The following is a 22,524-nucleotide window of genomic DNA, read 5'->3' on the forward strand; positions in this document are numbered from 1 at the left end:
GTTGCCTCTCCTCCTTGCAGGTAAATCTCAGCCTTCCCCATCCCTGGACAGTGTTAAGGCTGAGCTGCAGCTAAGGTTGACCATGGGTGGGCTGACTGCCACACTGCTGCACCTAGATCCATTGCTCGGACAGTCCACTGCATCGCGGGACGCCCTGTCGGGAACAGAGACCGCTTTCCAAACTGCTGCCCGCCGTTACTTCACCGAGTTGGCATACTTCAAGGACAGCATCTTTGGGGGGAGAGGCTTTGACCACCTGAGAAGTCAATTCGAGAAGGCCTGCGTCCACAATAACTTGAGGTACTGGGCGTAGAGGCTGAGGGAAAGCAGCTCTGCATGGTGTGTCAGTGGCAAACTCTTCAACCACTCACCAAATCTAATCCCACTTTCCCCTCACTCCCTGCACTTCTCAGTATCTCACCCAGTCTAACAGTACTGTGCAACTCACTCCCTACACCCTTTTATAGCTTACTCAGTCTATCGCACTCTCTCATTCACACTCTGCACCCTTTAATATCCCACCCAGTCTAATCCCACTCTCCCCCTCACTCCTCACTCCCTTTAATATCCCACCCAGTCTAATCCCACTCTCCCCCCTCACTCCCTTTAATATCCCACCCAGTCTAATCCCACTCTCCCCCCTCACTCCCCACTCCCTTTAATATCCCACCCAGTCTAATCCCTCCCCCCTCCCTTTAATATCCCACCCAGTCTAATCCCACTCTCCCCCCTCACTCCCCACTCCCTTTAATATCCCACATAGTCTAATCCCACTCTCCCCCCTTCACTCCCCCCTCCCTTTAATAACCCACCCAGTCTAATCCCACCCTCCCCCCTCATTCCCCCCTCCCTTTAATATCCCACCCACTCTAATCCCACTCTCCCCCCTCACTCCCCACTCCCTTTAATATCCCACCCAGTCTAATCCCACTCTCCCCCCACACTCCCCACTCCCTTTAATATCCCACCCAGTCTAATCCCACTCTCCCCCCTCACTCCCTTTAATATCCCACCCAGTCTAATCCCACTCTTCCCCCCTCACTCCCCACTCCCCACTCCCTTTAATATCCCACCCAGTCGAATCACACTCTCCCCCCTCACTCCCTTTAATATCCCACCCAGTCTAATCCCTCTCTCCCCCTCACTCCCCACTCCCTTTAATATCCCACCCAGTCTAATCCCACTCTCCCCCCTCACTCCCTTTAATATCCCACCCAGTCTAATCCCTCTCTCCCCCTCACTCCCCACTCCCTTTAATTTCCCACCCAGTCTAATCCCACTCTCCCCCTCACTCCCCACTCCCTTTAATATCCCACCCAGTCTAATCCCTCTCTCCCCCTCACTCCCCACTCCCTTTAGTATCCCACCCAGTCTAATCCCACTCTCCCCCCTCACTCCCCCCTCCCTTTAATATCCCACCCAGTCTAATCCCACTCTCCCCCCTCACTCCCTTTAATATCCCACCCAGTCTAATCCCACTCTCCCCCCTCACTCCCCACTCCCTTTCATATCCCACCCAGTCTAATCCCACTCTCCCCCTCACTCCCCACTCCCTTTAATATCCCACCCAGTCTAATCACACTCTCCCCCCTCACTCCCTTTAATATCCCACCCAGTCTAATCCCACTCTCCCCCCCCACTCCCCACTCCCTTTAATATCCCACCCAGTCTAATCCCTCTCTCCCCCTCACTCCCCCCTCACTCCCCCCTCCCTTTAATATCCCACCCAGTCTAATCCCACTCTCCCCCCTCACTCCCCACTCCCTTTAATATCCCACCCAGTCTAATCCCTCTCTCCCCCTCACTCCCCCCTCCCTTTAATATCCCACCCAGTCTAATCCCACTCTCCCCCCTCACTCCCCACTCCCTTTAATATCCCACCCAGTCTAATCCCTCCCCCCTCACTCCCCCCTCCCTTTAATATCCCACCCAGTCTAATCCCACTCTCCCCCCTGACTCCCCACTCCCTTTAATATCCCACCCAGTCTAATCCCACTCTCCCCCCTCACTCCCCACTCCCTTTAATATCCCACCCAGTCTAATCCCACTCTCCCCCCTCACTCCCCTCTCCCTTTAATATCCCACCCAGTCTAATCCCACTCTCCCCCCTCACTCCCCACTCCCTTTAATATCCCACCCAGTCTAATCCCACCCCCCTCACTCCCTGCTCCCTTTAATATCCCACCCAGTCTAATCCCACTCTCCCCCCTCACTCCCCACACCCTTTAATATCCCACCCAGTCTAATCCCACTCTCCCCCCTCACTCCCCACTCCCTTTAATATCCCACCCAGTCTAATCCCTCCCCCCTCACTCCCTGCTCCCTGTAATATCCAACCCAGTCTAATCCCTCCCCCCTCACTCCCTGCTCCCTTTAATATCCCACCCAGTCTAATCCCACTCTCCCCCTCACTCCCCGCACCCTTTAATATCCCACCCAGTCTAATCGCACCCTCCCCCCTCATTCCCCCCTCCCTTTAATATCCCACCCAGTCTAATCCCACTCTCCCCCCTCACTCCCCACTCCCTTTAATATCCCACCCAGTCTAATCCCACCCTCCCCCCTCATTCCCCCCTCCCCCCTCATTCCCCCCCTCCCCCCTCATTCCCCCCTCCCTTTAATATCCCACCCAGTCTAATCCCTCCCTCCCCCCTCACTCCCCGCTCCCTTTAGTATCCCACCCAGTCTAATCCCACTCTCCCCCTCACTCCCCGCTCCCTTTAATATCCCACCCAGTCTAATCCCACTCTCCCCCCTCCCCCTTCCCTTTAGTATCCCACCCAGTCTAATCCCACTCTCCCCCTCACTCCCCGCTCCCTTTAATATCCCACCCAGTCTAATCCCACTCTCCCCCTCACTCCCCCTTCCCTTTAGTATCCCACCCAGTCTAATCCCACTCTCCCCCTCACTCCCCGCTCCCTTTAATATCCCACCCAGTCTAATCCCACTCTCCCCCCTCACTCCCTTTAATATCCCACCCAGTCTAATCCCACTCTCCCCCCTCACTCCCCACTCCCTTTAATATCCCACCCAGTCTAATCCCACTCTCCTCCTCACTCCCCGCTCCATTTAATGTCCCACCCAGTCTAATCCCACTCTCCCCCTCACTCCCCCCTCCCTTTAATATCCCACCCAGTCTAATCCCACTCTCCCCCTCACTCCCCGCTCCCTTTAATGTCCCACTCAGTCTAATCCCACTCTCCCTCTCACTCCCCACTCCCTTTAATATCCCACCCAGTCTAATCCCACTCTCCCCCTCACTCCCCGCTCCCTTTAATGTCCCACCCAGTCTAATCCCACTTTCCCCCCTCCCTCCCCACTCCCTTTAATATCCCACCCAGTCTAATCCCACTCTCCCCCTCACTCCCCGCTCCCTTTAATATCCCACCCAGTCTAATCCCACTCTCCCCCTCACTCCCCGCTCCCTTTAATATCCCACCCAGTCTAATCCCACTCTCCCCCTCACTCCTCACTCCCTTTAATATCCCACCCAGTCTAATCCCACTCTCCCCCTCACTCCTCACTCCCTTTAATATCCCACCCAGTCTAATCCCACTCTCCCTCTCACTCCTCACTCCCTTTAATATCCCACCCAGTCTAATCCCACTCTCCCTCTCACTCCCCACTCCCTTTAATATCCCACCCAGTCTAATCCCACTCTCCCCCTCACTCCCCGCTCCCTTTAATATCCCACCCAGTCTAATCCCACTCTCCCCCTCACTCCCCGCTCCCTTTAATATCCCACCCAGTCTAATCCCACTCTCCCCCCTCACTCCCCACTCCCTTTAATATCCCACCCAGTCTAATCCCACTCTCCCCCTCACTCCCTGCTCCCTTTAATATCCCACCCAGTCTAATCCCACTCTCCCCCTCACTCCCTGCTCCCTTTAATATCCCACCCAGTCTAATCCCACTCTCCCCCTCACTCCCCCCTCCCTTTAATATCCCACCCAGTCTAATCCCACTCTCCCCCTCACTCCCCGCACCCTTTAATATCCCACCCAGTCTAATCCCACTCTCCCCCTCACTCCCTGCTCCCTTTAATATCCCACCCAGTCTAATCGCACCCTCCCCCCTCATTCCCCCCTCCCTTTAATATCCCACCCAGTCTAATCCCACCCTCCCCCCTCATTCCCCCCTCCCCCCTCATTCCCCCCTCCCCCCTCATTCCCCCCTCCCTTTAATATCCCACCCAGTCTAATCCCTCCCTCCCCCCTCACTCCCCGCTCCATTTAGTATCCCACCCAGTCTAATCCCACTCTCCCCCTCACTCCCCACTCCCTTTAATATCCCACCCAGTCTAATCCCACTCTCCCCCTCACTCCCCGCTCCCTTTAATATCCCACCCAGTCTAATCCCACTCTCCCCCTCACTCCCCGCTCCCTTTAATATCCCACCCAGTCTAATCCCACTCTCCCCCTCACTCCTCACTCCCTTTAATATCCCACCCAGTCTAATCCCACTCTCCCCCTCACTCCTCACTCCCTTTAATATCCCACCCAGTCTAATCCCACTCTCCCTCTCACTCCTCACTCCCTTTAATATCCCACCCAGTCTAATCCCACTCTCCCTCTCACTCCCCACTCCCTTTAATATCCCACCCAGTCTAATCCCACTCTCCCCCTCACTCCCCGCTCCCTTTAATATCCCACCCAGTCTAATCCCACTCTCCCCCTCACTCCCCGCTCCCTTTAATATCCCACCCAGTCTAATCCCACTCTCCCCCCTCACTCCCCACTCCCTTTAATATCCCACCCAGTCTAATCCCACTCTCCCCCTCACTCCCTGCTCCCTTTAATATCCCACCCAGTCTAATCCCACTCTCCCCCTCACTCCCTGCTCCCTTTAATATCCCACCCAGTCTAATCCCACTCTCCCCCTCACTCCCCCCTCCCTTTAATATCCCACCCAGTCTAATCCCACTCTCCCCCTCACTCCCCGCACCCTTTAATATCCCACCCAGTCTAATCCCACTCTCCCCCTCACTCCCTGCTCCCTTTAATATCCCACCCAGTCTAATCGCACCCTCCCCCCTCATTCCCCCCTCCCTTTAATATCCCACCCAGTCTAATCCCACCCTCCCCCCTCATTCCCCCCTCCCCCCTCATTCCCCCCTCCCCCCTCACTCCCCGCTCCCTTTAATGTCCCACCCAGTCTAATCCCACTCTCCCCCTCACTCCCCACTCCCTTTAATATCCCACCCAGTCTAATCCCACCCTCCCCCCTCACTCCCCACTCCCTTTAATGTCCCACCCAGTCTAATCCCTCCCTCCCCCCTCACTCCCCGCTCCCTTTAGTATCCCACCCAGTCTAATCCCACTCTCCCCCTCACTCCCCGCTCCCTTTAATATCCCACCCAGTCTAATCCCACTCTCCCCCCTCCCCCTTCCCTTTAGTATCCCACCCAGTCTAATCCCACTCTCCTCCTCACTCCCCGCTCCCTTTAATGTCCCACCCAGTCTAATCCCACTCTCCCCCCTCACTCCCTTTAATATCCCACCCAGTCTAATCCCACTCTCCTCCTCACTCCCCGCTCCCTTTAATGTCCCACCCAGTCTAATCCCACTCTCCCCCTCACTCCCCCCTCCCTTTAATATCCCACCCAGTCTAATCCCACTCTCCCCCTCACTCCCCGCTCCCTTTAATGTCCCACTCAGTCTAATCCCACTCTCCCTCTCACTCCCCACTCCCTTTAATATCCCACCCAGTCTAATCCCACTCTCCCCCTCACTCCCCGCTCCCTTTAATGTCCCACCCAGTCTAATCCCACTCTCCCCCTCACTCCTCACTCCCTTTAATATCCCACCCAGTCTAATCCCACTCTCCCCCTCACTCCTCACTCCCTTTAATATCCCACCCAGTCTAATCCCACTCTCCCTCTCACTCCCCACTCCCTTTAATATCCCACCCAGTCTAATCCCACTCTCCCCCTCACTCCCCGCTCCCTTTAATGTCCCACCCAGTCTAATCCCACTCTCCCCCCTCCCTCCCCACTCCCTTTAATATCCCACCCAGTCTAATCCCACTCTCCCCCTCACTCCCCGCTCCCTTTAATATCCCACCCAGTCTAATCCCACTCTCCCCCTCACTCCCCGCTCCCTTTAATATCCCACCCAGTCTAATCCCACTCTCCCCCTCACTCCTCACTCCCTTTAATATCCCACCCAGTCTAATCCCACTCTCCCCCTCACTCCTCACTCCCTTTAATATCCCACCCAGTCTAATCCCACTCTCCCTCTCACTCCTCACTCCCTTTAATATCCCACCCAGTCTAATCCCACTCTCCCTCTCACTCCCCACTCCCTTTAATATCCCACCCAGTCTAATCCCACTCTCCCCCTCACTCCCCGCTCCCTTTAATATCCCACCCAGTCTAATCCCACTCTCCCCCCTCACTCCCCACTCCCTTTAATATCCCACCCAGTCTAATCCCACTCTCCCCCTCACTCCCTGCTCCCTTTAATATCCCACCCAGTCTAATCCCACTCTCCCCCTCACTCCCCCCTCCCTTTAATATCCCACCCAGTCTAATCCCACTCTCCCCCTCACTCCCCGCACCCTTTAATATCCCACCCAGTCTAATCGCACCCTCCCCCCTCATTCCCCCCTCCCTTTAATATCCCACCCAGTCTAATCCCACCCTCCCCCCTCATTCCCCCCTCCCCCCTCATTCCCCCCTCCCCCCTCATTCCCCCCTCCCTTTAATATCCCACCCAGTCTAATCCCTCCCTCCCCCCTCACTCCCCGCTCCATTTAGTATCCCACCCAGTCTAATCCCACTCTCCCCCTCACTCCCCGCTCCCTTTAATATCCCACCCAGTCTAATCCCACTCTCCCCCCTCCCCCTTCCCTTTAATATCCCACCCAGTCTAATCCCACTCTCCCCCTCACTCCCCGCTCCCTTTAATGTCCCACCCAGTCTAATCCCACTCTCCCCCTCACTCCCCACTCCCTTTAATGTCCCACCCAGTCTAATCCCTCCCTCCCCCCTCACTCCCCGCTCCCTTTAGTATCCCACCCAGTCTAATCCCACTCTCCCCCTCACTCCCCGCTCCCTTTAATATCCCACCCAGTCTAATCCCACTCTCCCCCCTCCCCCTTCCCTTTAGTATCCCACCCAGTCTAATCCCACTCTCCTCCTCACTCCCCGCTCCCTTTAATGTCCCACCCAGTCTAATCCCACTCTCCCCCTCACTCCCCCCTCCCTTTAATATCCCACCCAGTCTAATCCCACTCTCCCCCTCACTCCCCGCTCCCTTTAATGTCCCACTCAGTCTAATCCCACTCTCCCTCTCACTCCCCACTCCCTTTAATATCCCACCCAGTCTAATCCCACTCTCCCCCTCACTCCCCGCTCCCTTTAATGTCCCACCCAGTCTAATCCCACTCTCCCCCTCACTCCTCACTCCCTTTAATATCCCACCCAGTCTAATCCCACTCTCCCCCTCACTCCTCACTCCCTTTAATATCCCACCCAGTCTAATCCCACTCTCCCTCTCACTCCCCACTCCCTTTAATATCCCACCCAGTCTAATCCCACTCTCCCCCCCTCACTCCCCACTCCCTTTAATATCCCACCCAGTCTAATCCCACCCTCCCCCCTCATTCCCCCCTCCCCCCTCATTCCCCCCTCCCTTTAATATCCCACCCAGTCTAATCCCTCCCTCCCCCCTCACTCCCCGCTCCCTTTAGTATCCCACCCAGTCTAATCCCACTCTCCCCCTCACTCCCCGCTCCCTTTAATATCCCACCCAGTCTAATCCCACTCTCCCCCTCACTCCCCGCTCCCTTTAATATCCCACCCAGTCTAATCCCACTCTCCCCCCTCCCCCTTCCCTTTAGTATCCCACCCAGTCTAATCCCACTCTCCCCCTCACTCCCCGCTCCCTTTAATATCCCACCCAGTCTAATCCCACTCTCCCCCCTCACTCCCTTTAATATCCCACCCAGTCTAATCCCACTCTCCTCCTCACTCCCCGCTCCATTTAATGTCCCACCCAGTCTAATCCCACTCTCCCCCTCACTCCCCCCTCCCTTTAATATCCCACCCAGTCTAATCCCACTCTCCCCCTCACTCCCCGCTCCCTTTAATGTCCCACTCAGTCTAATCCCACTCTCCCTCTCACTCCCCACTCCCTTTAATATCCCACCCAGTCTAATCCCACTCTCCCCCTCACTCCCCGCTCCCTTTAATGTCCCACCCAGTCTAATCCCACTCTCCCCCCTCCCTCCCCACTCCCTTTAATATCCCACCCAGTCTAATCCCACTCTCCCCCTCACTCCCCGCTCCCTTTAATATCCCACCCAGTCTAATCCCACTCTCCCCCTCACTCCCCGCTCCCTTTAATATCCCACCCAGTCTAATCCCACTCTCCCCCTCACTCCTCACTCCCTTTAATATCCCACCCAGTCTAATCCCACTCTCCCCCTCACTCCTCACTCCCTTTAATATCCCACCCAGTCTAATCCCACTCTCCCTCTCACTCCTCACTCCCTTTAATATCCCACCCAGTCTAATCCCACTCTCCCCCTCACTCCCCGCTCCCTTTAATATCCCACCCAGTCTAATCCCACTCTCCCCCTCACTCCCCGCTCCCTTTAATATCCCACCCAGTCTAATCCCACTCTCCCCCCTCACTCCCCACTCCCTTTAATATCCCACCCAGTCTAATCCCACTCTCCCCCTCACTCCCTGCTCCCTTTAATATCCCACCCAGTCTAATCCCACTCTCCCCCTCACTCCCTGCTCCCTTTAATGTCCCACTCAGTCTAATCCCACTCTCCCTCTCACTCCCCACTCCCTTTAATATCCCACCCAGTCTAATCCCACTCTCCCCCTCACTCCCCGCTCCCTTTAATGTCCCACCCAGTCTAATCCCACTCTCCCCCTCACTCCTCACTCCCTTTAATATCCCACCCAGTCTAATCCCACTCTCCCCCTCACTCCTCACTCCCTTTAATATCCCACCCAGTCTAATCCCACTCTCCCTCTCACTCCCCACTCCCTTTAATATCCCACCCAGTCTAATCCCACTCTCCCCCCTCACTCCCCACTCCCTTTAATATCCCACCCAGTCTAATCCCACCCTCCCCCCTCATTCCCCCCTCCCCCCTCATTCCCCCCTCCCTTTAATATCCCACCCAGTCTAATCCCTCCCTCCCCCCTCACTCCCCGCTCCCTTTAGTATCCCACCCAGTCTAATCCCACTCTCCCCCTCACTCCCCGCTCCCTTTAATATCCCACCCAGTCTAATCCCACTCTCCCCCCTCCCCCTTCCCTTTAGTATCCCACCCAGTCTAATCCCACTCTCCCCCTCACTCCCCGCTCCCTTTAATATCCCACCCAGTCTAATCCCACTCTCCCCCCTCCCCCTTCCCTTTAGTATCCCACCCAGTCTAATCCCACTCTCCCCCTCACTCCCCGCTCCCTTTAATATCCCACCCAGTCTAATCCCACTCTCCCCCCTCACTCCCTTTAATATCCCACCCAGTCTAATCCCACTCTCCTCCTCACTCCCCGCTCCATTTAATGTCCCACCCAGTCTAATCCCACTCTCCCCCTCACTCCCCCCTCCCTTTAATATCCCACCCAGTCTAATCCCACTCTCCCCCTCACTCCCCGCTCCCTTTAATGTCCCACTCAGTCTAATCCCACTCTCCCTCTCACTCCCCACTCCCTTTAATATCCCACCCAGTCTAATCCCACTCTCCCCCTCACTCCCTGCTCCCTTTAATGTCCCACCCAGTCTAATCCCACTCTCCCCCCTCCCTCCCCACTCCCTTTAATATCCCACCCAGTCTAATCCCACTCTCCCCCTCACTCCCCGCTCCCTTTAATATCCCACCCAGTCTAATCCCACTCTCCCCCTCACTCCCCGCTCCCTTTAATATCCCACCCAGTCTAATCCCACTCTCCCCCTCACTCCTCACTCCCTTTAATATCCCACCCAGTCTAATCCCACTCTCCCCCTCACTCCTCACTCCCTTTAATATCCCACCCAGTCTAATCCCACTCTCCCTCTCACTCCTCACTCCCTTTAATATCCCACCCAGTCTAATCCCACTCTCCCTCTCACTCCCCACTCCCTTTAATATCCCACCCAGTCTAATCCCACTCTCCCCCTCACTCCCCGCTCCCTTTAATATCCCACCCAGTCTAATCCCACTCTCCCCCTCACTCCCCGCTCCCTTTAATATCCCACCCAGTCTAATCCCACTCTCCCCCCTCACTCCCCACTCCCTTTAATATCCCACCCAGTCTAATCCCACTCTCCCCCTCACTCCCTGCTCCCTTTAATATCCCACCCAGTCTAATCCCACTCTCCCCCTCACTCCCTGCTCCCTTTAATATCCCACCCAGTCTAATCCCACTCTCCCCCTCACTCCCCGCACCCTTTAATATCCCACCCAGTCTAATCCCACTCTCCCCCTCACTCCCTGCTCCCTTTAATATCCCACCCAGTCTAATCGCACCCTCCCCCCTCATTCCCCCCTCCCTTTAATATCCCACCCAGTCTAATCCCACCCTCCCCCCTCATTCCCCCCTCCCCCCTCATTCCCCCCTCCCCCCTCATTCCCCCCTCCCTTTAATATCCCACCCAGTCTAATCCCACTCTCCCCCTCACTCCCCGCTCCCTTTAATATCCCACCCAGTCTAATCCCTCCCTCCCCCCTCACTCCCCGCTCCCTTTAGTATCCCCCCCAGTCTAATCCCACTCTCCCCCCTCACTCCCCACTCCCTTTAATATCCCACCCAGTCTAATCCCACTCTCCCCCCTCCCCCTTCCCTTTAATATCCCACCCAGTCTAATCCCACTCTCCCCCTCACTCCCCACTCCCTTTAATATCCCACCCAGTCTAATCCCACCCCTCCCCCCCTCACTCCCCACTCCCTTTAATGTCCCACCCAGTCTAATCCCACTCTCCCTCCTCACTCCCCACTCCCTTTAATATCCCACCCAGTCTAATCCCTCCCTCCCCCCTCACTCCCCGCTCCCTTTAGTATCCCACCCAGTCTAATCCCACTCTCCCCCCTCCCCCTTCCCTTTAGTATCCCACCCAGTCTAATCCCACTCTCCTCCTCACTCCCCGCTCCCTTTAATGTCCCACCCAGTCTAATCCCACTCTCCCCCTCACTCCCCACTCCCTTTAATGTCCCACCCAGTCTAATCCCACTCTCCCCCCTCACTCCCTTTAATATCCCACCCAGTCTAATCCCACTCTCCTCCTCACTCCCCGCTCCCTTTAATGTCCCACCCAGTCTAATCCCACTCTCCCCCTCACTCCCCCCTCCCTTTAATATCCCACCCAGTCTAATCCCACTCTCCCCCTCACTCCCCGCTCCCTTTAATGTCCCACTCAGTCTAATCCCACTCTCCCTCTCACTCCCCACTCCCTTTAATATCCCACCCAGTCTAATCCCACTCTCCCCCTCACTCCCCGCTCCCTTTAATGTCCCACCCAGTCTAATCCCACTCTCCCCCTCACTCCTCACTCCCTTTAATATCCCACCCAGTCTAATCCCACTCTCCCCCTCACTCCTCACTCCCTTTAATATCCCACCCAGTCTAATCCCACTCTCCCTCTCACTCCCCACTCCCTTTAATATCCCACCCAGTCTAATCCCACTCTCCCCCTCACTCCCCGCTCCCTTTAATGTCCCACCCAGTCTAATCCCACTCTCCCCCCTCCCTCCCCACTCCCTTTAATATCCCACCCAGTCTAATCCCACTCTCCCCCTCACTCCCCGCTCCCTTTAATATCCCACCCAGTCTAATCCCACTCTCCCCCTCACTCCCCGCTCCCTTTAATATCCCACCCAGTCTAATCCCACTCTCCCCCTCACTCCTCACTCCCTTTAATATCCCACCCAGTCTAATCCCACTCTCCCCCTCACTCCTCACTCCCTTTAATATCCCACCCAGTCTAATCCCACTCTCCCTCTCACTCCTCACTCCCTTTAATATCCCACCCAGTCTAATCCCACTCTCCCTCTCACTCCCCACTCCCTTTAATATCCCACCCAGTCTAATCCCACTCTCCCCCTCACTCCCCGCTCCCTTTAATATCCCACCCAGTCTAATCCCACTCTCCCCCTCACTCCCCGCTCCCTTTAATATCCCACCCAGTCTAATCCCACTCTCCCCCCTCACTCCGCACTCCCTTTAATATCCCACCCAGTCTAATCCCACTCTCCCCCTCACTCCCTGCTCCCTTTAATATCCCACCCAGTCTAATCCCACTCTCCCCCTCACTCCCTGCTCCCTTTAATATCCCACCCAGTCTAATCCCACTCTCCCCCTCACTCCCCTCTCCCTTTAATATCCCACCCAGTCTAATCCCACTCTCCCCCTCACTCCCCGCACCCTTTAATATCCCACCCAGTCTAATCGCACCCTCCCCCCTCATTCCCCCCTCCCTTTAATATCCCACCCAGTCTAATCCCACCCTCCCCCCTCATTCCCCCCTCCCCCCTCATTCCCCCCTCCCCCCTCATTCCCCCCTCCCTTTAATATCCCACCCAGTCTAATCCCTCCCTCCCCCCTCACTCCCCGCTCCCTTTAATATCCCACCCAGTCTAATCCCACTCTCCCCCCTCACTCCCCGCTCCCTTTAATATCCCACCCAGTCTAATCCCACTCTCCCCCCTCCCCCTTCCCTTTAATATCCCACCCAGTCTAATCCCACTCTCCCCCTCACTCCCCGCTCCCTTTAATATCCCACCCAGTCTAATCCCACTCTCCCCCCTCCCCCTTCCCTTTAATATCCCACCCAGTCTAATCCCACTCTCCCCCTCACTCCCCGCTCCCTTTAATGTCCCACCCAGTCTAATCCCACTCTCCCCCTCACTCCCCACTCCCTTTAATGTCCCACCCAGTCTAATCCCTCCCTCCCCCCTCACTCCCCGCTCCCTTTAGTATCCCACCCAGTCTAATCCCACTCTCCCCCTCACTCCCCGCTCCCTTTAATATCCCACCCAGTCTAATCCCACTCTCCCCCCTCCCCCTTCCCTTTAGTATCCCACCCAGTCTAATCCCACTCTCCTCCTCACTCCCCGCTCCCTTTAATGTCCCACCCAGTCTAATCCCACTCTCCCCCTCACTCCCCCCTCCCTTTAATATCCCACCCAGTCTAATCCCACTCTCCCCCTCACTCCCCGCTCCCTTTAATGTCCCACTCAGTCTAATCCCACTCTCCCTCTCACTCCCCACTCCCTTTAATATCCCACCCAGTCTAATCCCACTCTCCCCCTCACTCCCCGCTCCCTTTAATGTCCCACCCAGTCTAATCCCACTCTCCCCCTCACTCCTCACTCCCTTTAATATCCCACCCAGTCTAATCCCACTCTCCCCCTCACTCCTCACTCCCTTTAATATCCCACCCAGTCTAATCCCACTCTCCCTCTCACTCCCCACTCCCTTTAATATCCCACCCAGTCTAATCCCACTCTCCCCCTCACTCCCCGCTCCCTTTAATATCCCACCCAGTCTAATCCCACTCTCCCCCTCACTCCCCGCTCCCTTTAATATCCCACCCAGTCTAATCCCACTCTCCCCCCTCACTCCCCGCTCCCTTTAATATCCCACCCAGTCTAATCCCACTCTCCCCCTCACTCCCTGCTCCCTTTAATATCCCACCCAGTCTAATCCCACTCTCCCCCTCACTCCCTGCTCCCTTTAATATCCCACCCAGTCTAATCCCACTCTCCCCCTCACTCCCCGCTCCCTTTAATATCCCACCCAGTCTAATCCCACTCTCCCCCTCACTCCCTGCTCCCTTTAATATCCCACCCAGTCTAATCCCACTCTCCCCCTCACTCCCCACACCCTTTAATATCCCACCCAGTCTAATCCCACCCTCCCCCCTCATTCCCCCCTCCCTTTAATATCCCACCCAGTCTAATCCCACTCTCCCCCTCACTCCCCGCTCCCTTTAATATCCCACCCAGTCTAATCCCACTCTCCCCCTCACTCCCTCTCCCTTTAATATCCCACCCAGTCTAATCCCACTCTCCCCCTCACTCCCCACACCCTTTAATATCCCACCCAGTCTAATCCCACTCTCCCCCTCACTCCCCGTTCCCTTTAATATCCCACCCAGTCTAATCCCACTCTCCCCCCTCACTCCCTTTAATATCCCATCCAGTCTAATCCCACTCTCCCCCTCACTCCCCGCTCCCTTTAATATCCCACCCAGTCTAATCCCACTCTCCCCCTCACCCCCACACCCTTTAATATCCCACCCTCCCCCCTCATTCCCCCCTCCCTTTAATATCCCACCCAGTCTAATCCCACTCTCCCCCCTCACTCCCCCCTCCCTTTAATATCCCACCCAGTCTAATCCCACTCTCCCCCCTCACTCCCCGCTCCCTTTAATATCCCACCCAGTCTAATCCCACTCTCCCCCTCACTCCCCGCTCCCTTTAATATCCCACCCAGTCTAATCCCACTCTCCCCCTCACTCCCTCTCCCTTTAATATCCCACCCAGTCTAATCCCACTCTCCCCCTCACTCCTCACTCCCTTTAATATCCCACCCAGTCTAATCCCACTCTCCCCCTCACTCCCTCTCCCTTTAATATCCCACCCAGTCTAATCCCACTCTCCCCCTCACTCCTCACTCCCTTTAATATCCCACCCAGTCTAATCCCACTCTCCCCCTCACTCCCCGCTCCCTTTAATATCCCACCCAGTCTAATCCCACTCTCCCCCTCACTCCCTCTCCCTTTAATATCCCACCCAGTCTAATCCCACTCTCCCCCTCACTCCCTGCTCCCTTTAATATCCCACCCAGTCTAATCCCACTCTCCCCCCTCACTCCCCCCTCCCTTTAATATCCCACCCAGTCTAATCCCACTCTCCCCCTCACTCCCCGCTCCCTTTAATATCCCACCCAGTCTAATCCCACTCTCCCCCCTCACTCCCCACTCCCTTTAATATCCCACCCAGTCTAATCCCACTCTCCCTCCTCACTCCCCACTCCCTTTAATATCCCACCCAGTCTAATCCCACTCTCCCCCCTCACTCCCTTTAATATCCCACCCAGTCTAATCCCACTCTCCCCCCTCACTCCCCACTCCCTTTAATATCCCACCCAGTCTAATCCCACTCTCCCCCTCACTCCCCACTCCCTTTAATATCCCACCCAGTCTAATCCCACTCTCCCCCTCACTCCCCACTCCCTTTAATATCCCACCCAGTCTAATCCCACTCTCCCCCTCACTCCCCACTCCCTTTAGTATCCCACCCAGTCTAATCCCACCCTCCCCCCTCACTCCCCTCTCCCTTTAATATCCCACCCAGTCTAATCCCACTCTCCCCATCACTCCCCACTCCCTTTAATATCCCACCCAGTCTAATCCCACTCTCCCCCCTCACTCCCCACTCCCTTTAATATCCCACCCAGTCTAATCCCACCCTCCCCCTCACTCCCCGCTCCCTTTAATATCCCACCCAGTCTAATCCCACTCTCCCCATCACTCCCCACTCCCTTTAATATCCCACCCAGTCTAATCCCACTCTCCCCCCTCACTCCCCACTCCCTTTAATATCCCACCCAGTCTAATCCCACCCTCCCCCTCACTCCCCGCTCCCTTTAATATCCCACCCAGTCTAATCCCACTCTCCCCCCTCACTCCCCACTCCCTTTAATATCCCACCCAGTCTAATCCCACACTCCCCCTCACTCCCCCCTCCCTTTAATATCCCACCCAGTCTAATCCCACTCTCCCCCCTCACTCCCCCTCCCTTTAATATCCCACCCAGTCTAATCCCACCCTCCCCCTCACTCCCCGCTCCCTTTAATATCCCACCCAGTCTAATCCCACTCTCCCCATCACTCCCCACTCCCTTTAATATCCCACCCAGTCTAATCCCACTCTCCCCCCTCACTCCCCACTCCCTTTAATATCACACCCAGTCTAATCCCACTCTCCCCCTCACTCCTCACTCCCTTTAATATCCCACCCAGTCTAATCCCACTCTCCCCCCTCACTCCCCACTCCCTTTAATATCCCACCCCGTCTAATCCCTCCCCCCTCCCTTTAATATCCCACCCAGTCTAATCCCACTCTCCCCCTCACTCCCCCCTCCCTTTAATATCCCACCCAGTCTAATCCCACTCTCCCCCTCACTCCCCCCTCCCTTTAATATCCCACCCAGTCTAATCCCACTCTCCCCCTCACTCCCCCCTCCCTTTAATATCCCACCCAGTCTAATCCCACTCTCCCCCTCACTCCCCCCTCCCTTTAATATCCCACCCAGTCTAATCCCACTCTCCCCCTCACTCCCCCCTCCCTTTAATATCCCACCCAGTCTAATCCCACTCTCCCCCTCACTCCTCACTCCCTTTAATATCCCACCCAGTCTAATCCCACTCTCCCCCTCACTTTAGTTTTTGATGTCCCACTCGTTTCATCTGTCACACGCTTCTAACCTTATCGTCCTAACTGACCCTGGAGCCAGTCTCTCTCTGTTTGTGATTACGATCCTGCATCACCTCAAAGAGCTCCATTTGGTTACCTAACACCCTCCAATCGAGTGGACAAATGCCTTTCCTTGTCCAGGGGTGTTGTTTCCCCCTTCACTGCTGTAAGACCGAGTGAATTGTTACCGTACCGTGTGCACTGTTCTTGTATCCCTTCTGCAGGAGAGACCCAGTAGCACATAAAGGGGCCCCCAGTTGCAGTCTGTACACTGAGATCCAAAACCCCGGATCCTGTTGAATTTTCCTCTTGTGATGTTTTGGTCACTGCTGCCCTTCTGATCGTCCATGCAAATCTCTGCTTCATCGAGCAACTGTACACAGTTGTCCTCTCCTTACCTAAGGAAGGATATACAGTACAACCTCAATTATCCGAACATCAATTATCCAAATTCCGGATTATCCAATGATCTCACGGTCCCGTAAAAACGGCATTGGCGACTCTGCATTGAGTGTGTTGCCGGATAGCCAAGAAACGTTCGGGTTAACCAGCACTTCAAAGTTATGGTTTGTTTACGATAGATCAGTTATTGGTTCGATGGCATTATGGTGTGCATTGCTGGGTAACCCAGAAATGATCGGGATAACCAGCACTCCTATATTACGGCTTGTTTACGATCCGAACGATCAGTTATCCAAACAAAATTCTTCCCGCCCGTCTCGTTCGGATAATCGGTGTTCTCCTGTATTTACCGCGGAGGGAGTCTTCCCTGGGGTGAATTGGCCATCCTTGAGGAGAGCTTAACGAGGCTGGGTGTGAATTCTCTAGAATGTGGAAGAACGCGAGAGAACCTCATCAAAGCTTACCAAATTCTTACAAGGTAGATGCAGGAAGGAGGTTTTCATAAGGTCAGAGGAAATAGCAATAGGAAGGAACTTAAGCAAGGGATTAGAACGGCTAAAAGGGGTCATGAAAATACATTGGCAAACAGGATTAAGGAGAATCCCAAGGCTTCTTATACGTAAATAAAAAAGTGAGAGGGTAGCCAGGGGAAAGAGTTGGCCCACTCAAGGAGAAAGGAAAGAATCTGTGCGTAGCCAGATAAGGTAGGTGAGGACTTAAATGAATATATTGTATCGGTATTCACTAAAGAGAAGGAATTGCTGTCAGGGAAGAGAGTGTCAGATCTCGAAATCAAGTTGCTATTCAAAAGGAAGAAGTCTTAAAATGTATTAAGGTAGTTAGGTTCCTGTGTGCTGAAGGGATCTATCCCAGCAGATTCAGGGAGGCAAGAACACAAATTACTGGAGTATTGACGGACATCCTTGTATCCTCTTTGACCACAGGTGAGGTCCCAGGGGACTGGAGAATAGCTAATGTTGTCCCATTGTTTAAGAAGGGTAACAGGGATAATGCAGGGAATTACAGGCCTGTAAGCCTCACTTTGGTGGTAGGGAAATAATTGGAAAAGATTCTCAGGGACAAGATCTATGAGCATTTTGGAGCAAATGGAGCGATTAACGATAGACAGCCTGGATCTATATGGGGGAGGTCGTACCTCACTAACTTGATGGAGGATTGTCAGGAGGTGATGAAGGTGATTGAGGGAAAAGCGGTTGATATTGTCCACATGGACTTCAGTAAAGTCTCTGACAAGGTCCCTCATGGTAGACTGGTACAAAAGGTGAAGTCACATGGTGAGAGATGGGGTGAGATGGCCAGATGGAGACAGAACTGGCTTAGTCAGAGGAGGCAGAGGGTAGCGGGGGAAGGCTGCTTTTCGGAATGGGGGGCTGTGACTCGTGGTGTTCCTCAGGGATCAGTGTTGGGACCTCTGCTGTTCATGATCTACATAATGATTTGGTGTAAAACGTAGCTGGTCTAATTAGTAAGTTTGCAGACGATACAAAAGTTGGTGGAATTGCAGATAGTGAAGAGGTTTGTCAGAGGATACAGCAGGATATAGATCAGCTGGAGTTACGGGCAGGAACGTGGCAGATGGAATTTAATCCGGAAAAAATGTGAGGTGATGCATTTTGGAAGGTCAAATATAGGTGGAAATTATACAGTGAAAGGCAGAACTCCTTGGAGTATTGATCTGCAGAGGGATCTGGGTCTGCAGGCCCACAGATCACTGAGGGGGGGGGCAGCGCAGGTAGATAAGGGAGTGAAAAAGGCCAATGGCATGCTGACCTTCGTTGGGACGGGCATAGAGTATAAGGATGGACAAGTTATGCTGCAGCTTGATCGAACTTTGGTTTGGCCACACTTGGAATATTGTGTGCAATTCTGGTTACCACACGACCAGAAGGAAGTGGATGCTTTGGAGAGGGTACGGAAAAGGTTTCCCAGGATGTGGCCTGGTCTGGGGGACTTTAGTGATGAAGGACGGTCAGATCGACTGGGTTTGCTTTCACTGGAACGCAGGAGGTGGAGGGGGCGACCTGATCGAGGTTTATAAGATTGTGAATAGCAATGGATAGAGTGGAGGCTTTTTCCCAGGGTGGAGGGGTCAGTTACCAGGAGATACAGGTTCACAGTGTGTGTGTAGGGGGGAGGGAGGGAACACACGGGGGGAGGGGTGATGTTTAAGAGATGTGCGAGGCAGGTTATTCACACACACAGGGTGTTGAGGGCCTGGAACACACTGCCAGAGGAGGGGGTGGAAACAGACACAGCAGCAGCATTCAAGAAACACCCGAACGAATACATGAACAGCAAGGGACTAGAGGGATACAGATTCTGTAAGTGAAGACAGTTTTAGTATGGAAGGGCAAAATGTGGCAGTGCAGACATGGAGGGGCCAAAGGGCCTGTAGCTGTGCTGTGCTGTTCTTTGTTTCTTGAGTAGGCCATTCAGCCCCTTGAGCCTGTTCCGCCATTCAGTGGGATTGTGGCTGCCAGCCCTTTCGCTGTAATCCTCGACTCCCCGTTTGATCAAGAATGGATCAGTCTCAGTCTTAAATGTACAAAAGGACACTGTCCCCCCCCCCCCCCCCCACCAGAGTTCCAAAAACTCCCAATCCTCTGAGAGAAGAAATTCCTCCCCATCATCTCAGTCTTAAGCATCTTTATTTATTCTGAGACTGTATCCTTTAAGTCTCCCATTTTGTCAACATTTTGGCCATTGACTTAACCTGTCACCATCTCTCTCTCTCTCGAACTGTTCCCCCCCCCCCCCCCCGACTGGAGTGAGTAGGGGTGGAGACGGGCTTTTGAACCAGAGGACGTAAGATGTAGGCTATTTCGTACAGAAACGCGGAGGAATTTCTTTAGTCAGACACAAGGCAGAAGTGTGGACTGCAGATGCTGGAGATCGGATCCAAGGTTAGAGTGGTGCTGGAAAAGCGCAGCAGGCCAGGCAGCATCCGAGGAGCAGGGAAAAATTGACATTTTCCGGGCAAAAGTCCTTCATCAGGAACGTGATGGTGACACAACCCCAGAGTGCTGTGAAACTCCGGTGATTGAGTTTGTTTCGGCAGAGATCCATAGGTTTCTAGACGTGGACAGAAATTGGAATTCGTGATTCCATGGGAAGGTGGCTCTTGAGGATAGCCAGGATCGAGATTACAGGCAGGAGCAGGCTTCAGGGGGCCGAATGGCCTACTATTTCCTAAATATTCAGGCAGAGCTGAGGGGAGAGTGAGCAGACTGAATAACTCTGCACAACTGAGGCAAATGGCAGCATCCTTGGTTGAGACAGCAGGGGCCTGTTGGGGTAGATGGTGGAGGCGAGACAGGGTGGATGGTGAATTCCAGACGTCCGGCAGGCTGCCTCGGGCATGGACACAGGGATGAGTGTGCCTCAGTGTCTCTCCCCAAGACCTGGACTCGTGTGGGCAATTCTCACTTGGTTGGTCCTGCGGGGGAGTTGGAGTGACTTCAGTGCAAGGGACACTGGAGGGGCTGCTGCCATTTTCTGTCGTCCTGTATGAAGTAAGGAGTGGAGAGAGAAGCTCACCCACATTGACATCCAGCCTGACAATGCCTTAATTTGGAAATTCTCATCTGTTTTCGGATCCAGCCATGTCCATGGCTCTTTCTGTCTCTGTAATCCTCCCCAACACTCCACCATCTCAGTGCACCTCCAGTTCCAATTTCGTGCACACCCCTTGATTTTAATTGCGTACTACAGGTAGCTCTGCCTGGCCACCAAGCTCTGGCATTCCCTTCTTAAAGCCACCTCCTCTCCCTCTGTTTCCTTCCCTTCCACAGTATTTACGAGGCCATTCAGCTGTCGTCAATGCAATCCCTGTGTGAGTGTATGTCTTGAGAGAGAGTGAGTGAATCTGTGTGTGTGTGTATGAGAGAGAGTTATCTGTGTGCGAGAGAGAGTCTGTGTGTGTGTGAGTGAGAGAGAGAGAGTGTGTGTGAGAGAGAGAGAGTCTGTGTGTGTGTCTCTCTCACACACACTCACACACACACACACACTCTCTCTCTCTCACACACAGACACTCTCTCTCTCACACACAGAGACAACTCTCTCATACACACACGGACATCTCTCTCTCACACACACAGACAACTCTCTCTCATACACACACGGACAACTCTCTCTCATACACACACGGACAACTCTCTCTCATACACACACGGACAACTCTCTCTCATACACACACAGACAACTCTCTCTCATACACACACAGACAACTCTCTCTCATACACACACACAGACAACTCTCTCTCATACACACACACAGACAACTCTCTCTCATACACACACAGACAACTCTCTCTCATACACACACAGACAACTCTCTCTCATACACACACAGACAACTCTCTCTCATACACACACAGACAACTCTCTCTCATACACACACAGACAACTCTCTCTCATACACACACAGACAACTCTCTCTCATACACACACAGACAACTCTCTCTCATACACACACAGACAACTCTCTCTCATACACACACAGACAACTCTCTCTCATACACACACAGACAACTCTCTCTCATACACACACAGACAACTCTCTCTCATACACACACAGACAACTCTCTCTCATACACACACAGACAACTCTCTCTCATACACACACAGACAACTCTCTCTCATACACACACAGACAACTCTCTCTCATACACACACAGACAACTCTCTCTCATACACGCACAGACAACTCTCTCTCATACACGCACAGACAACTCTCTCTCATACACGCACAGACAACTCTCTCTCATACACGCACAGACAACTCTCTCTCATACACGCACAGACAACTCTCTCTCATACACGCACAGACAACTCTCTCTCATACACGCACAGACAACTCTCTCTCATACACGCACAGACAACTCTCTCTCATACACGCACAGACAACTCTCTCTCACACACACGCACAGACAACTCTCTCTCACACACACGCACAGACAACTCTCTCTCACACACACGCACACACACACACTCTCTCACACACACGCACACACACACACTCTCTCACACACACGCACACACACACTCTCTCTCACACACACGCACACACACACACTCTCTCATACACACGCACACACACACACTCTCTCATACACACGCACACACACACTCTCTCTCATACACACGCACACACACACACTCTCTCTCACATAGTGTCTGTGTGTTTGTGTGTCTATGTGAGAGTGAGTGAGAGAGAGTGTCTGTGTGTGTGTGAGAGGGAGTGTCTGTCTGTGTGTGTGAGAGGGAGTGTCTGTCTGTGTGTGTGAGAGGGAGTGTCTGTGTGTGTGAGAGGGAGTGTCTGTGTGTGTGTGAGAGGGAGTGTCTGTGTGTGTGAGAGGGAGTGTCTGTGTGTGTGTGAGAGGGAGTGTCTGTGTGTGTGTGAGAGGGAGTGTCTGTGTGTGTGTGAGAGGGAGTGTCTGTGTGTGTGTGAGAGGGAGTGTCTGTGTGTGTGTGAGAGGGAGTGTCTGTGTGTGTGTGAGAGGGAGTGTCTGTGTGTGTGTGAGAGGGAGTGTCTGTGTGTGTGTGAGAGGGAGTATCTGTGTGTGTGTGTGTCTGTGTGAGAGAGAGGGAGTGTCTGTGTGTGTGAGAGGGAGTGTCTGTGTGTGTGAGAGGGAGTGTCTGTGTGTGTGTGAGAGGGAGTGTCTGTGTGTGTGTGAGAGG

At 54.1% G+C, this 22,524-nt stretch overlaps 1 protein-coding gene across 1 annotated transcript in view; it reads left to right on the plus strand.

Moving 5' to 3' along the window:
• Positions 1-22,524, plus strand: part of LOC140457022 (autophagy-related protein 2 homolog A-like) — a 172,431-nt gene that overhangs the window by 43,539 nt on the left and 106,368 nt on the right. Inside the window, 1 exon segment of the mRNA XM_072550928.1 lies at positions 21-300. Coding sequence (XP_072407029.1) covers positions 21-300 — 280 coding nt within the window.

The sequence above is a fragment of the Chiloscyllium punctatum genome, chromosome 31, assembly GCF_047496795.1.
Source record: "Chiloscyllium punctatum isolate Juve2018m chromosome 31, sChiPun1.3, whole genome shotgun sequence".
Classification (NCBI taxonomy): Eukaryota; Metazoa; Chordata; class Chondrichthyes; order Orectolobiformes; family Hemiscylliidae; genus Chiloscyllium; species Chiloscyllium punctatum.